The 16,505-nt window shown below is 37.4% G+C and overlaps 1 protein-coding gene across 4 annotated transcripts in view; it reads left to right on the top strand.

The window, feature by feature from the left end:
* MCTP1 (multiple C2 and transmembrane domain containing 1) overlaps nt 1–16,505 on the top strand; it is a 448,799-nt gene that overhangs the window by 362,351 nt on the left and 69,943 nt on the right. For 3 of the 4 annotated variants that reach the window (XM_074952853.1, XM_074952855.1, XM_074952854.1), the window contains one exon: nt 5,062–5,181. The exons of the other annotated variant lie outside the window; for it this stretch is intronic. In XM_074952853.1, the coding sequence (XP_074808954.1) occupies nt 5,062–5,181 (120 nt within the window). The remainder of the gene's footprint in view (nt 1–5,061; nt 5,182–16,505) is intronic. 4 annotated transcript variants of the gene reach the window in all.

The following is a 16,505-nucleotide window of genomic DNA, read 5'->3' as shown; positions in this document are numbered from 1 at the left end:
GTCCATCTGAATGTGCATGCTCTGACACAAATATAATGTTTACATTTACACTTTCAGGATGCGTGGGATCCAATGAAGTGGAAGAAAATGCTTTTTTAAAAATAAAAATATTACCGAGGGTGAGATGGGAATTGACCACCAAAGGCAGTACTTTCATTCCTTGTGTGTGTGGTGGTGTGTTTTTTTTTTTTTTTTAATGGAACAGGCAATAGACTACAGGCCAAATTCAACAGAAACAATTCTTTCAGTGTTTTACAGTGCAGAGAACATACATTATTTCATTGAAGCCTCGAAACCTACAGCACGTAGATAGGAGATCCAAACAATATATTATGCAGGTTTTCTTTTCATTTTTTTGAGAAAACATCCAAGAGTCCAAAAACATTAGAAAAGAAGAATACCCACAAGAACACTTTTAAGCTTAAAGGGGGAAAGGGTGATGCTATGATTAAAGCACAGGACTCAGAGTCACAAACATAGGCTCTGTTCCTGGCTGTGGCAAAGACTATATATAAAGTTTGAGGTAAGTCCTTAAGGGCCCAATAATGCAACCCTTACTTACGAGAGAAATACCACTTTAATCAATGAAATTTTTCATTGGAGTAAAAATCACATGTATTAATGAAGATGGCATGATCATGCCTTAACCTCAGTTTTCTAATGTAATTTATACTGGAGGACTAGCCTAGCACAGCCAACCCAGGCTTGGGGAATACAAACACTTGCACCCTCCCTCCCTGCACCTTCAGCTGTAGCTGAAGATATATGGGCCATAGGACTTGACTATTTCTCATAGTTTCCTTTCCTAGTGGTTACATGTCTGAAACATGTTTAATTATAGAAAAAATAGGGATAATGTAGTAGGGGCAAGCTTAGGTGACAAATAGGTAAATGCTGTGAAGGCTTAGGTGCAAATGTGGGTTCAGTTAAAAAAAGAAATGAAATTAGAAGGGAGTACATAAAGACATCTGAAATAATTGTTCTGTAGGATATGGTCTTTCCACATAGGCAGAGAGCATTCTCTTCACTTCTGTCTGAAGAGAGAGTCAAATAGAGAATCTCATCTCTTAATTAGAAAGAAAAATACTCATCAAACACATCTCATCACTGGAAAGCTAATGATCCACAGCTGCTAGCCTGAAAGGGCAGGCTTTTTTTTTCCTGAACAGTAGGAAGTGTTAATCATTTTGGATGAGATTTCTTTTTAAAATACTGTAGTTTTCAAAAGAATAGGATATTCAATATTCCAACTTAAATTATTTTTTGAAGTGTGGTACACCAGGGTAGTATCATGTGTCACACTGAATAATCATTTTATGCATATATATATCTCACTAAGGGTACCAACTGATGTGATGTTGTAAATGACTGGTTCATGCCGGTGACTCTTGAAATCCTTGTCTCCAGGGAGAAAGGAAGGAAAAAGTCCTTCTGTGTAGTCTCCTATGTAGGAAATGGCAGCTATATTAAACTGTAACCTTTGGGACACCCACTCCTCCCTTAAAATAGTTAGCTTGTTTCGTTAGTAATGAAGATCCTTTTTTTTTTTTTTCTTTTTCTTTTAAGCTTGAGAGGACCCATTATTTCTTTAAAAGAGATCATAGCAGATATAGTCCATGTTCAATTTGATGTTTTACGGGTATGGGTAGGGCCCAGCGACCTTTCATCCTTCTTCCTTTTCTTTTCCACCTGTTTCTTTTCTTATATTATCTATACTTGTTTAATGGAGGAATATGTAGTTTCCCTTCCCTTTCATGGGTGAAATGAAATTAAAGGAACAGATTCTCACACACAACTTTTTCCTTTTAAAATAGTTGTAAGATGCTTTGTCTGTGGGAACTGAAAAATCCCCCTGGATTTTTTTTCATCATTATGCCCCAGGTAGTTTTGGGGGTTGATCATGTATGTTAAAGTCTCTTTCTAACATTGGGAGTTTTTAGTTTGTTACATGTCTTGTTTATTGTGCATTTTTCTAATGGGGGGATGGGGTGGGAGCTAGTGAAGCGGTTTGAGCTGCAGTCCTATCACTATGCTGTTTTCCCATAGCTATTCATTTCATTTTCATAGCAAATGTGGTGTCCTTGCTTTACTAGTGCCTGACTGAGACAGGTGTTTTAATGAGAAAATGGTTGAAGCTCATCCCAGACAAGATGGAAATAATGCTGGTGGGTCAGGAAAATCATCTAAATGAGATGGCAGTGTATATCTACTCTTTGTATTCATTGGAAATGTCTGCATATTGTTAAAGGTTTCCAGCCTAAGAGTCCTTTGTTTTTATGCTTCAATTCAGAGCTTGCAGCAGTAACCAGTAATGCTTTCTTTCATTTGCATCAAATTAGGAGCTTACACCCTTTCTCTCCGGATGTGGGCTTTGCCATAGTTAACTATTTCTGTCTTCTGACCAGAGTGCATTATTACAGTGAACTCTACTTGGGACTACCCTTGAAGACCAGGAGCACGTTATACCTGTATTCCATAGACGGCACTGGTCACCAAATTGTTTCAGGGTGTTTTTCTACAAAGCCATATGTGGTTGGGTCTTTCTTTAGAAATTACTTCTCTCCATTTACTGGACACCAGATTTAAAATTAAGGCTAGGGAGATCTGCAGGCAGGGGCAGTTCACAACAGTCAGTCTCTGGAATTTGTTTTCCCTGGTCTGGCAGAGTTTACTTCCAGAGCTCCCATCGAAGTCTACAAAAATGATTAGAGCTATGGAACGGCTTCCATATGAGGAGAGATTAATAAGACTGGGACTTTTCAATTTGGAAAAGAGAGGACTAAGGGGGGGTATGATAGAGGTCTATAAAATCATGACTGGTGTGGAGAAAGTAAATAAGGAAGTGTTGTGTACTCCTCATAACACAAGAACTGGATGTCACCAAATGAAATTAATAAGCAGCAGGTTTAAAACAAATAAAAGGAAGTATTTTTTCACACAATGCACAGTCAATCTGTGGAACTCCTTGCCCAAGGATGTTGTGAAGGCCAAGACTATAACAGGGTTCAAAGAAGAACTAGATAAGTTCATGGAGGATAGGTCGATCAATGGCTAGTATCCAGGATGGGAAGGGATGGTGTCCCTAGCCTCTGTTTGCCAGAAGATGCGAATGGGCAATGGGATGGATCACTTGATGATTACCTGTTCTGTTCATTCCCTCTGCGGCACCTGGCATTGGCCACCGTTGGAAGACAGAATACTGGGCTAGATGGACCTTTGGTCTGACCCAGTATGGCCGCTCTTATGTTCTTACCTATTCACTCAAGCCTTTTTCTGAGCGAATAGAGGTGAGTTTCTTTTCTGAGCTGGAGATTACTGTTTTAAGCTGACTTGAGTTGATCTTGCTAAATCATATTCCTGTAAATATTCCTCTCAAAATGTATATTAGTAAACCCTTAGAAGAATTCTCTCATAAGTAATTCTTACAGATCTCCAGAATTCTCTTAAAACTTGTTTCTTACTCAACACTACTGCTAATCGGTTTCCTTTTAAACTAAATAACCTGAACAACATACAGATTTCCCAAATGCAGTAATGAGTATCAGAAGTGCCAGTACCCCCTTAATTGTCTGATATCACATAACACCTTTCTGTTGCAAAAATTGCAATAGCTATCAAGCTTGTCCTGCAATCTCCCAAGACATTCATATACAGCCCATTTGGTGGCCGTAGGAAGGAAGAAGGCAAGTTAGTTGATCTGGTACTGTGGATTTCTTAAAATGTAGGTTTTTACCCTGGTATTTGCATTAGTCTTTTATGATCCGATGTTATGTTTTGGCTCTATTAAACATAATCCTCAATTTTAAGGAATTATTAAAATCCCTTTTTAGTTCTCGATCAAACCAAAATGTACCTAAAGTATAGGAATGAGCAAAAGGAGCCATTTTTTAGTTTGAGTATAGTACAGCGGTTCTCAAACTGTGGGTCAGGACCCCAAAGTGGTTCGTGACTTGATTTTAATGGGGGTCACCAGGGCTGGCATTAGATTTGCAGGGGTCCAGGGCTGAAGCCCAAGCCCCACTGCTTGGGACCAAAGCTGAAGCCAGCCTGGGTGGTGGGAATCAAGTTACAGGCCTCCTGCCTGAGGCTGAAGCCCTTGGGCTTCAACTTTGGCCCACCTGCAAGGGGCAGGGGGACTTGGGCAGCCTCGGGTGGGGCTTTGTCCTCCCTTCTCCTCCCTCCTGAGGGGGTGGGGCTCGGGCAGGCTCAAGCTTTGGTTCCCCCTCCTGGGGTCATGTAGTAATTGTTGTTGTTGAAAGGGGGTCACGGTGCAATGACGTTTTAGAACCTCTGCTCTAGTAGCTATGTTTTGGTTTGGGTTTGCCATAGTTCTGGGACACTGCACTTGATTAGTTTCAGAAAGCAGAAGAAATGTTAGGAAGTGCAAGGCTTGAATATAGTATTTGGAAGAAAAGCATGTAGTGTTACCAATACATGATGCTGAAGACTGGGAGCAGGTTCAGCAAAAGTATCATTTACCATAGTATTTTCAGCTATCATTTTTGTCACATAAGAGGAAAACCAAGCAAGTAATTTTAAATTGTTTAATTCTAGAGTTTTTAAAATGTTAGTTGTGAGAGCTGGAAGTCTATTACAAGAAGAGAAAAATCTCAACAAATGTATGTACAAGTGTCATCTTGTTCACCTTTTCTTTAGTATTTTTAGCCGAAAACTGTGCCCCAAGAAGACTCTCTCCTAATAAACCCTGGGATTGTTTTTTGTTTTTTTTAAGTTAAACAAAATCTTTATTAAAGTATTTCTGATACGTAAAACATTGTTATTGCTGTTTGTTCAAATGATTTCACATTTTTGGAATGATTTATATTTTCTTTTGTATATATTTAGTTTGGTGCTTTATATCAAGTTTGTCATGTCACTGCTGATTTTCAGAGGTGTAGCAGCTTTCAAACTTGCGGTTTCAGTTGCTCATTCAGCCACATTAACCAATCATTCCTGGTCTCTGCTCAGAGAGAGGGTGGTGTTTTGTTTAGATTTGTGTGATGTACTGCTCCTTACTTTGAATAAATTCAGAGTTTAATCATTTATCTCTCTATCTTTTAGCTTTTTCTTTTTGTGGTTTGGAACTTTGAGCTCTACATGATTCCGCTTGCTTTGTTGTTACTGTTGGCATGGTACTATTTCTTGATACTATCAGGGAAAGATAACACGCAACATGATACAGTAAGTACTTACTTTTTTAAGCACATACTTGTATTTGTTTTTTTAACGTATACTAAGACAAGATTTTAAAACTGAGTTTGTTTCAGAAACTGAATTTCTCTACTTAAATACAACGTCCTTTCAAAAATATTTCAGTTTATGATGCTTGATGGACAGTTCTTCCTAGCCATGATTGAACTTTTTTTCCAGCTGTTCAATAAATATTTCTACTTTTTGTTGAAACTAATTTTAAAAATGCATTAGAGCATGCTCTGTCCTCAAAGCTGGTGTGTATGTTTGGTAATTTTACTGGTTAGCAAAGGACAAACAAATCTTTTGAAAACTCTCTCTCTGTGCGTGCGTGCGTGTGTGTGTGTGTAGCCCTGTTGAAAGCTTATAAAAACTATAGTCTAACATTTTTTTAGTTACTGAAATTAAAAGCAGTGCTGACTCCGCCAAAATTCTTCTCTTTCACTAAGAACTGCAGACTTGTCAGATGGCTATCGAGGTCCATCATAAATCTTTACATGATGGTCTTAGCTGAGTTCACTAACAGGTATCCTATGGAAATTTCACAAAGTATCAAGAATATTTCTGTCTTCTAAATTACTACACAATGAAAAAAATAACTGATTAGTGAAGCAATGTGGTTTATTGGATAGAGAATGTCTTGGAAATTGGAAGATCTGGGTTCTATTTCTGGCTCTCGCAATGACTTTGTGTGTGCCCTTAGTCAAGTCACTTAGTACTTATCTGTAAACTAAACATATCCCCCACCTTTGTAAATTGCTTTGAGATTGTCAAGCTAAGGGTTCTGTAAATTGTAAGAGCAAAGTATATTTATTATTAGTGTTTTTAAATGCTCAACTCCCAGCACATGAATTCATTAATAAAGAACTGTTCTTTAAACTTGTCTAATATGAATGAAAAATAATCAGACACACTGGGAACCTTGAAAGGAGAACTACTGGGGAGTTCTTTGCGATTTTTAATACCCCTACTGCATACCAATCTCAATTGTCTAACCATCTGAAGTATAAGAGACTGTACTCTGCTGCAGATCAATGAAATAATTTTCTGAGTAGATACCTGGAAATGAGAGATGAACCAACCTTAAGTCATCATCCTTAGAATATTTTTACAGCAAAGGAATAATTTTGTCTGCCCGCACAGGTGCCAACCCTTTTGTAGCACATTGGCGCTTATTCTGTTGTGACATAATCCTTTCTTCTCTTGTCAGATCTGAAGAATTTTGTTACAACACAAATCACACCCAGATCATTTGTGTGTGAGCTAGGTTAACCTGCCACTTATTCTGGCTTTTGATAAATTGTAAACGCAAATCCTGACTTGGATCAAAAGTAAAATGAGTTTGGGAGGTCAAATTCTAGTTCCTGTATATTCTTTGGCATATGATACTGGTCAGATACTGTGCTCAAAAGACCCACAGATTAGCATATCCAAACACTGCAAACCTGCTGTGAACTAAAATGCCACTGGTAGGCAGGCTAATATGTTCAATCATAAATGGATGCTGACTTGCTTCCATTTCATGCACGCATACACAACATCTTTATCGTTGCTGGCTCACTTGAGAATACTGCCTGTCTTGTAGTTGTCTCCAACTCTACCCTCTGCCTCCCCTAACACCTTGTTTGATTACTTTCCTATCACATGGCAGTGGTAAAGTATCACAGAGTTGCTATGTTCCAACACTGAAGAAGGAACTTTTCTCTCAATTCTTCAGCGGACAGGGCTGGAGCTAGATGTTTTGGTGTCCTTGGTAAAATTACATATACACAGCCCAATTTTAATTCATTATCGCCCACCCTCAACTCGATCTGATTTTCTTAGGTTTTCTTTAATAATTTTCCCACTAATCCCCACAAAAGTGCCCTTGTTGTACTCCTTTGTCCTTGTTCTCCAGATGATGACACTCCTCGCATCCCTCCTCCTTTCCTGTGATGAAAGATAAGGGAGGCAGAGCTTCAGCTTTTTCCTTGAGTCGTGCATGGAAGCAGATTGACCATTTTACTTCAGGAGTAGTGGACACTTCTGCAGGTGCAGGAGCCCAGGGCAGAGAAGTAATCCTGGTGGGACTGGGTGTGCAGCAAAGACAACAAAGGATCCCAGAGTAAAGTTGGCAGCAGGAGAAGTAGCCTGCTGGAAAATTGGAACTGCTTCCCCATTATATGGGCTCCTGTCTGAAGGGCACTGTTACTCTGGGGGCCTGTCACTGGTTACTCAGTGGCCAAAGGACCACTTTCTTCATAGATCTTTTCTCATCCCCTGTCCAGATACTCTACAGTTACTGCCCCATGTTTATGCCCATGTAGCAGACAGACATCCTCCTGGTTGCCCCATTGGCCTCCACTGGCTGTGTCACCAACACCTGTACCAGCTTTGGCTAGGTTTGTCCTCCATGGTGGCACTTACCACTGCCCTACCCAATGTCAATGATCACTCTGACATTTTCTTCTAACTCCAGAAGCTGCCACCAACATACAGCAAGTGAGACCAAAGCAAAAATGTATCAGGAAGGGAGAGACTGGGGGAGGAACAACTGCCCCTGCTGAGAGTCAGGGACCTACAGCAGTAGCAACACTTCTTGGACCCCACCAGTAGGACAGCCAGACTCCTGCGTTTACCCAGGGTAGTGGGCTGAGGCTGCTGCAGAGCCTCCAAGGAGCAAGGAACTTTTTTCCAAAAGAATACACACAATTGCACCACCGCAAATTCAGCACTGTAGGTAGCCACCTTTTTGGCCCTTTTTAAAGAAACATTACATTCTCCCATCTTTCTAAACAATCTTTCCACTTTTTAAACAATCCTGTTTTAACTATTGTTAAGCAGTCTTTAACACCACACTCACATTTTTGCACCATTTTGGTCCGCATAAAGAAGAATAAATATTAAATAAGTTTAGATGCAGATGAATCACATGAGCTTCACCATTTCTCCAGGTCGTCTGCTTTAAGGAGGATTTTGTCTAGCTGATTCACTTGAATTAATAAAAATGGAAGGTGTAGACTTCTGTTCATTAGCTTTAGGTCTCTTTTAAACGTGACTGTTTCCTTTTGCTAAGGCTGTGGTCTGAGTACTAGGGTAGCACAGCAATACATGTGGTCCAAACTAAGTAAACTTTTTACATCATGTCATGACAATTGTAAAGTATCACAGAAAGGATCGCTTTCTTTTAACGCTGAATGAGGAACTTTAGTAGAATAAGTAAAATAGTATTATCCTTAGTGCTTTTCTTTCTTTGTCTTTCACTGCAAAGATTCTGCCTGAAAGCCTTCCTAGCTGCCTCTTCCTTGTTTTCTTGCTTTATTTAAAGAAACACTACATAATCTCACGTTTTCTCCTGTCAGTAAGCATGCCCTTGGATATCTCTCCCACTAAAATCATGTCTCTTCAATTTATCAATAATTCTCCTCCTAGAACATCTTTATGAAAACGCATGCGCACACAAGATGAAGGCTCACGGTTTCATATTGTCCCAGGATTCAACATCATTTGTCCTTTAATGTTGCTACCTGGGCTCCTTTTCATTCTGCTTCCATTTCAAAATCTTTTGCAACTTAAAAATAACCTGGCAAAAGTATTTCTTCTCTTTGGTCCAGTCTCTTTCTGGTTTTCTAACAGTGGTATCTATTTCTGGTACACTCTCTACCTTGCTGTCCACCCCTCCTTGTCAGCTGCACTGAATCTGTATTTTTGGAAGCAGCACTTCCTGTCTGTCACTCACTGATAGGAAGTGCTGCCTGCACATGGGACCAGCTCAGGTAGTTCATGTCAAGTGTAATGTTGTAAGTATTTTTGTTATGTTTATTGCCACCTGGTGGCAATAATGTGAGAATAGCTATTTTACTGTTAGAAGCCCTAAGGCTATAGTGAGCATGCTCCAGGGGGTTGTGGGTGGGTGGGTGCAAGGAAGTTTTTTTCAAGATGCAGCCTGATTTAATTTTCTATGTGGAACTGTACTGGAATAAAATCTCCTTTTTCACTTCTAATCTGTTTTGAGCCTCCATATGCTACGTACAGAGTAGCAGAGCATGACACAATGACTGACCACTTGGCCTATTGAAGGAGAATAAAGAGAGAGGGAAAGACCTGATATTTTTACTGCGTTGGCAAACCGGCAACATATCTAGTGTTTTTCATCTTCATTGTGCGTTACAAACATTACCTAATTTAATTTTGACAACAAACCTATGAAGATGATAAATAGTATTGTCCCTATTAATAGATGGAGAAACACTGGAGTTATGTTGTTTGCCCCAGGTATCAGAGAGAGTTGCTGATAGTTCTGGGATTAGCACCTGAGATTTCATTAGGAAAAGCTGCCTTTAATTTAAAAAAGCATAAACGGTAGTGGTAGCCAAAGAATAAAAATCTTCAGGTTCACATATAAATACATACATATAAACTATCTTTTGTTTTGTGATCCCATAAAGGTAAGGGAACTACACAGTTGCTTTCACTGTACAATACTGTTTAGGATTGCACAGCAACAGTTGTGTAGCATATTCAACAAACAATAGCTTGCTATCTCACTATAAGATGCTCTAGTTCTCCTGTATACAGTAAAATGGGCTTCAACTCTAATCCTGACATTGGTTCTGCTTGAGACACATGGCATTCAAAACTCTTTCAGCAGTGCAGGAAAGTGCACAAAGGTTACCTCACAAAATTAGTCTTCTATAACTTCTCCTTGGTTGCTGACTTCTACAAAAATACAACCTGTTCTCATCTTATACTCTCAACTTCACAGTGATTGGCTAAAAAAAGCCTTTATAGATTGGTCATAAACTGTATACTCACTTTGGGCTCTGTCAGAACATAGAGACCAAAGGCAGCAATCTGCTGAGAACCATTCCTTTTTTTTATGGAGTTAAGTGTTTATTCCTTAAATACTACATCTATAGTAAAGAAGAAAAGTAAACTATCTTACCAGACCAGGGAACAGGGGCTCCTTTTAATAAATCACAACTGAAACATGAAAATGTCAGCTTAATCAAGCATTTAAATTTTATTAATCAAGCCTAATTTTTATGAATGCAAATAATCACTGAAGCTGGACAAATTTGTTCTAGATTGCATCAGAAACATAATTTTAATATTTAATGGCCTGATGAATTTAAATGGAAAATTATCTTTATGAAACAGACTCTTCATAATCTGCCATTAAATGAGAAATGAAAAAATCAACATAAATCTTACATAAACATTATTTAACTAAATGTTGGTACTATAAATATTACAAATACATTATGCACTAATTTAGCAATCACACAGTACCCTACATAAAGAAAACATTAGGTTGGCTATGCCGCATTTCTCTTTTACAATGAAAAGGAATGCATTATTAAAGTTGGCTATTCACGCCACTATAGTTAAGCTTCCATTATAATTCTCTGCCTTCAGGGTTTTATATTGTATCTCTGCCATAGAAACTCACTAACAGGGCATACAAGGTCTCAGCCCAGTAGCACTTTTAAAAAAATCTTCTCCAACCCTAGCTTACTTTCAGTTGCTTTTGCTTACAGAAGGGGAAACAAATCCCAAAAATGTTCATTTTGGAAAGATTTTTACCCTTTTTCCCTCAAAACAGTAATTTTTAAAGTGAAATTTTGCAAACCCTTTTCCCACTTAAGCCTTACACTATTGTATGGAAAATGCATAGGCATTTTTTATGCAAAAATTCTTAATGATTTTTTTCCATTTTTGTCCAGACTTATGTAACTACTGGATTGACATAATACTGTAGCAGCTCCAAAATGTCTTGGTCAATATTCTTTAAACTAAGAACAATTTAGTGTTGGAGTAAAAAAATCACATTTATGAGGTTATTTTTAAACATATGGATGTTAATTCAGACTAGATCTCAGTAATTTTCAAGTTGTTTTCCAAATTAGCATGTTTCTCCAAATATATAATTACCAAAAAAGAGTTGTCATAATCAGCTGGGCTAATGTTACAGTGACATATGTATAATATGGATATACAATTCCATATATGTAACCAGGCAAAAATGCTGCCCCAACTTTAAGTATCCCAACTTTTGGCGCCACTCACAAACTTAATGTTATTTAAACAAATATATATGTTGTGGTGTATGTATATATATACATGTAGCTGAGTGGTGTTTTGTCCTCCTAGAATCCTAGCGCTAACTGAGAAGTTAATGATCAAATTTAAGACAAACAATTACATTTTAATTCTGTTGACAAGAAATATAATAAACTACTTTATTGTCAATGTTTTATTTAAACACCTCAGTGACAAAATATTTTAAAATGTTAATGTTTAAAAGTTTGTGTAGTAACCTAATAAATAATTTATACAACAATATAACAATTTATATTTAGCCAAATTAGAATATTTTTTTCTGCTTCACTGGTTTAAAAAATGTCATAAAGCCAGACCAGATTTTGTGTACAAGACAAATATATAGTACATTCTGAAGCCTTTAGATGGAGACATACTTCAAACAAAAACCTAGTATTCTGTTCACAGTGCTTTGTGTAAATATCAGCTAGAATTCCTGAAAGCATTGAGATCCAAATATTTAAAGAAATGCATTGAAAAACTCTTCTACTGATGCCATATTTTATATGAAAATTGTTTAGTCTTAACACATTAACAAGTAAATATTGGGTACATATTAAGCTAACATCAAGCAAAAAGTTACATGTTATTGTGTAATAAAGTATATTACAGAGAAACTTATTATACTGCAAATAAAAATTCTTTTGTTGATGTTACAGGATTGTATGTAATCTGTGGCATGCATCAAAAGGCATCTGATAGCCACATTAAAGTCACATTTCCTATTAAGAATCAGACTAAATTACATCATGAGCACTTCCCAGAATGAGCCAAGGAAATGTATTCTGTAAGAATAAATAATTGTATCTGTATAAATCAGGAAGTCTTTTAGCAGTAAAATACTAATGCTTTTCTTTTTAGTCTCCTCTTTTGTACTGCAATATATTCAGCCTTACTGGCAAGCTTATCACACTAATTATTATTACATCTAGTAGTTCAGTTATCTTGATGACTCCTGTAGATGAAATACTTCAAGGTCAAATCTTTAATTGTGTGAATCAAACTCAGGAGCTACCTACCATAAGTTCAGTTGTATTTCAGATACACTACATTGTTAAATTAAAATCTGTTAGTGAGTTTTATTGTCTTTATAAATATGATGTAAAATAGATGGATATTTTAATTAAGCTAGGTCTTTTGAAAAGTTCCTCCTCAACAGCCCTGTGAGAAAAGCAGATGTCCTTTTGTGACTAAGACCACATAAACACAGTAATAACAAGCTTATTGACTATGAAAGTTTTCAGTTTGACCTCAGGTTCTTTGAAGATGCTTGAAATAGCCTGAGCAGTTTTGGGAATCCTTCTCAATCCATACACATTCAATAATTTTATATTACATTTACACAGAAGTGTTGTAAATCCACTGACACACCAACACATGTTGTAGTTAGTTTACATGGAGACAAAATGATCTAAATGAACTCCAGACTGTGCTGAAGAATACAGCTAACCACGCTAGTGTGGAAATGTTCATTTGGGACCCAATCCTATTTTCTTTTAGTTCAATGGAAGCAGGAGCAGGCTCCTGATTTGTGATAGGTTATATCAAAATATTAGTGTCTGCAGGCATTTGGACGTTTTAACAAAATTAAATAGAATATTACATGTTTTTCATTTGAAACAATTTATTGTTTTAAAGCCCAATCCACTGAGGTGCTGAGCAACTCAGGAGAAGTGCTGAACACTTGAACTACCAGTTCATGGCACCTCCCTACTCCTTTTTAGGAATTGCTGAGCACTTCACAGGATTTGGCCTTTAAATTATAGTAAGATTTCAGTCATTAAACACATCTGGATGACTATGGTTCTTCTTCATTTTGAATTCTCTTACATTGCATATTAGAGTAAAAGAGTACTGTGGTATTACTCTCTTGGAAATGTATCAAAATACCCCTTTAACCACACAGTTGTTTCCACTGGAATAGCTATAGAAAAGTTGGTGGTAGATGAATGTACTTAATTACTGTGTGTTTGCTGTGATTATGTAGTAACCTTTCTTCTAGAAACTGCAGGAGTGTTCTAAAGTAAGAGACAATTTTGCTAACATTATATACACAGTTAATATACTTCCTTTGTGTGGAAATTTTTAATTTCAGTAGATATTTTTAAGGATCTTTGGGATTGAGTTATTCTTCACTCTTATCCTGACCTAAGATGGTTGTAAATAACAAGAATCTAACTGTACTACTATTTTATTGATGTTACATTGAACAGTCCCCACTACTCCCAAATCCAATCTTTTAATGAATTATTAATAAAGAGTTAGATTTTTTTAAACTCTAGAAGAGGAGTAACTTAAAAGTAATTAATTGCAAACTAAATTCTAAGAGTACATGCTAGTCCAATTTTCTTCTCTTGCAAAGCATGAAGAGGGTAGTGAAGGTTTTTCTATATATTTCTGAATGTAACTAAGATAACTTGCTGTATAAAGTGGCTTCTGTTAGAAGTGTTACAGCAACACAGTGTGAATTATGCAGCATTTGCAGACAGAATTCTGTTACATTGGGAATGGGGCAAGAGTGATCCCCTATCATATACAAATTATTGTGTGTTTTTTCTGTACAATATTTACTTTTCAAAACTATTTAGTACAGGAAGGGCTTGTTTTGCAACATTTTAATATCATCTGCTTACTGTTTGGCCATAATATTGGCCAAATATTCCATATTTGAGGCTGTCTACGTGTGTTTTTTAAAATGTCATCTGTATTAGCCTTACATTCAAGGAACAGTACCAAGAATCAGGTTCTTTCAAGACCTTCTACCGGTGTGTGGCATATAAGGCTGTGACAAGTGACATTACAGAAGGTCATGTCACTTTTAACTGCTTGCATTAGATCTTTCTGATTTCCCCAGTGCCCTTCCTTTGTTTGATTAATACTACCTTGATTTCAAGCAAGGTATTGGAAAGCATAATTTAGAGTGAGTATTCTAGGGCTGATCTAAGATTTTTTTTTCTTAAAACTTTTTGTAAAATAACTGATATTTTTGTTAACTGATGTTTTTCCCCTTAATATAATGTTTCCCTTTAATAATTTTTCTCATTGAAAAAGCATGATATTGTGTTAGATGTCTGGATTACTGTATTGTATTGCTGAAGACCAAAGTAGCACATATAAGGTTTATTTGAAAAGTAGCGAGCTAGAGTCAAAGAAAAAAATCCTTTTTCTTACTCTTGGTTTGATCCTAGGTATGGCGTTAAACTCAAAAGCTGGAATCTGTTGAATTTGCATTTGCTGTAATGATCTTATAAATCCTGGCTTTACATGTCTGTGTAAATAGGTTTTTCTGAAGTTTATTTTAAAAAAAGACTTCAGCTTGCAGATTTTTTTATATATCACGTGGTTATAAGGATTCTGTTTTCATTGTTTCAATTTTGGGTAGCAACCAGTCTTAAACTTGAGGATCTGAATTTCTTCTGATTCACTGTATCATTCTAGTGATGTGCTTTCACTCTGTACTTTTTTTTCTAACTCTTCTTTCAAAGTTTCATGATGAGTGAAAACATGGGTCAATGTTTCATATGCCATAAAGAATAATATATGCTGGCCAGAGATGGAAGTACCGTACTTTTATTACATTTTATTTTGATACAATAACTGAGTTAAATCATTTTTCATTTCCAGACAATCTGACACTCCTAAAGCTTAGTTTAATTGATGATGTGACTAACACAGAATGAGAAAATAGGATGGAATACCATGGCGGGGGGGAGAGGAAATAGTCTTCTGGCTAAACAACAGGAGTTGGGAACTGGAGATCTGGGTTCGATTTTTGGCTGTCACAGGCTTCTTGTATGACTTTGGGCAAGTCAAACTTCTCAACTATTAAAATAATAATAATACTGTATAGGTCATAGCAGTGTTGTGAGGCTTAGTTTATTAATGTTTGTAGTGCTCTTTTAGATCCTTGGATGAAAATCACAGTACAGGTGTGAAATATTATCCTGTTTATTTAGAATAAGACTGTTTGTGATCTAAACAGAGTGTCATTATTTGCAATGTTTCAGAGTAACAGCCGTGTTAGTCTGTATTTGCAAAAAGAAAAGGAGTACTTGTGGCACCTTAGAGACTAACCAATTTATTTGAGCATAAGCTTTCGTGAGCTACAGCTCACTTCATCGGATGCATACTGTGGAAACTGCAGAAGACATTATATACACAGAGACCATGAAACAATACCTTCTCCCACCCCACTCTCCTGCTGGTAATAGCTCATCCAAAGTGACCAGTCTCTTTACAATGTGTATGATAATCAAGTTGGGCCATTTCCAGCACAAATCCAGGTTTTCTCACCCCCCCCCTCCAAAAACCACACACACAAACTCACTCTCCTGCTGGTAATAGCTTATCCAAAGTGACCACTCTCCTTACAATGTGTATGAAAATCAAGGTGGGCCATTTCCAGCACAAATCCAGGTTTTCTCACCCCCCCCCCCCAAAACACACACACACAAACTCACTCTCCTGCTGGTAATAGCCCAACTTGATTATCATACACATTGTAAGGAGAGTGATCACTTTAGATAAGCTATTACCAGCAGGAGAGTGGGGTGGAAGGAGGTATTGTTTCATGGTCTCTGTGTATATAATGTCTTCTGCAGTTTCCACAGTATGCATCCGATGAAGTGAGCTGTAGCTCAGGAAAGCTTATGCTCAAATAAATTGGTTAGTCTCTAAGGTGCCACAAGTACTCCTATTATTTGCAATGAGACAGCTAAGGTGGTGTCAGCATTTCCATTGTAATCCCTGATTTGTAGAGGTTTACAGCTCAATTAAATGTCTCCATGCAACCCTGGGTCCTGGTTTAATTAAACTGAATATATATCATATTTTTAGTTACACCGGTGGAGCTTTGCATGTAGCTAATCCCTAAGGGAAAAAGTAAGTGTAACAAGGGAGTGGCTTAGCTCCATTTTTCAGAATTTAGCTCTTAGGGGTGAAATTCACCTACGTGTAGAGATCCCAGGCAAGGCCCTCCACACCAAGCCCCATGGTGGGGATGTGGGAGGATAGGGGGATGCAACTGAAATGGTCACACATCATTCCTAAGGGACTGTTCTTCACACCTGCCTGTTCGGGGCCACTGTGGTCAGTGCCCTCATAGTGAGCCACAGAAGCTAAACTTACGAGACCAATGACTGAAAAAGGAAAAGTGAGATTCTCACCCCCAGCTCAACCTCCTTTGTGCTGTGTAAAAGAGACACAGTGTAAAGGGGCCCTAAAAGCCCCATAAC

The sequence above is a fragment of the Natator depressus genome, chromosome 5 (genome assembly GCF_965152275.1).
Source record: "Natator depressus isolate rNatDep1 chromosome 5, rNatDep2.hap1, whole genome shotgun sequence".
NCBI lineage: Eukaryota > Metazoa > Chordata > Testudines > Cheloniidae > Natator > Natator depressus.
Note: the sequence above shows the minus strand (reverse complement) of the source record. Positions and strands in the feature narration are given on the sequence as shown.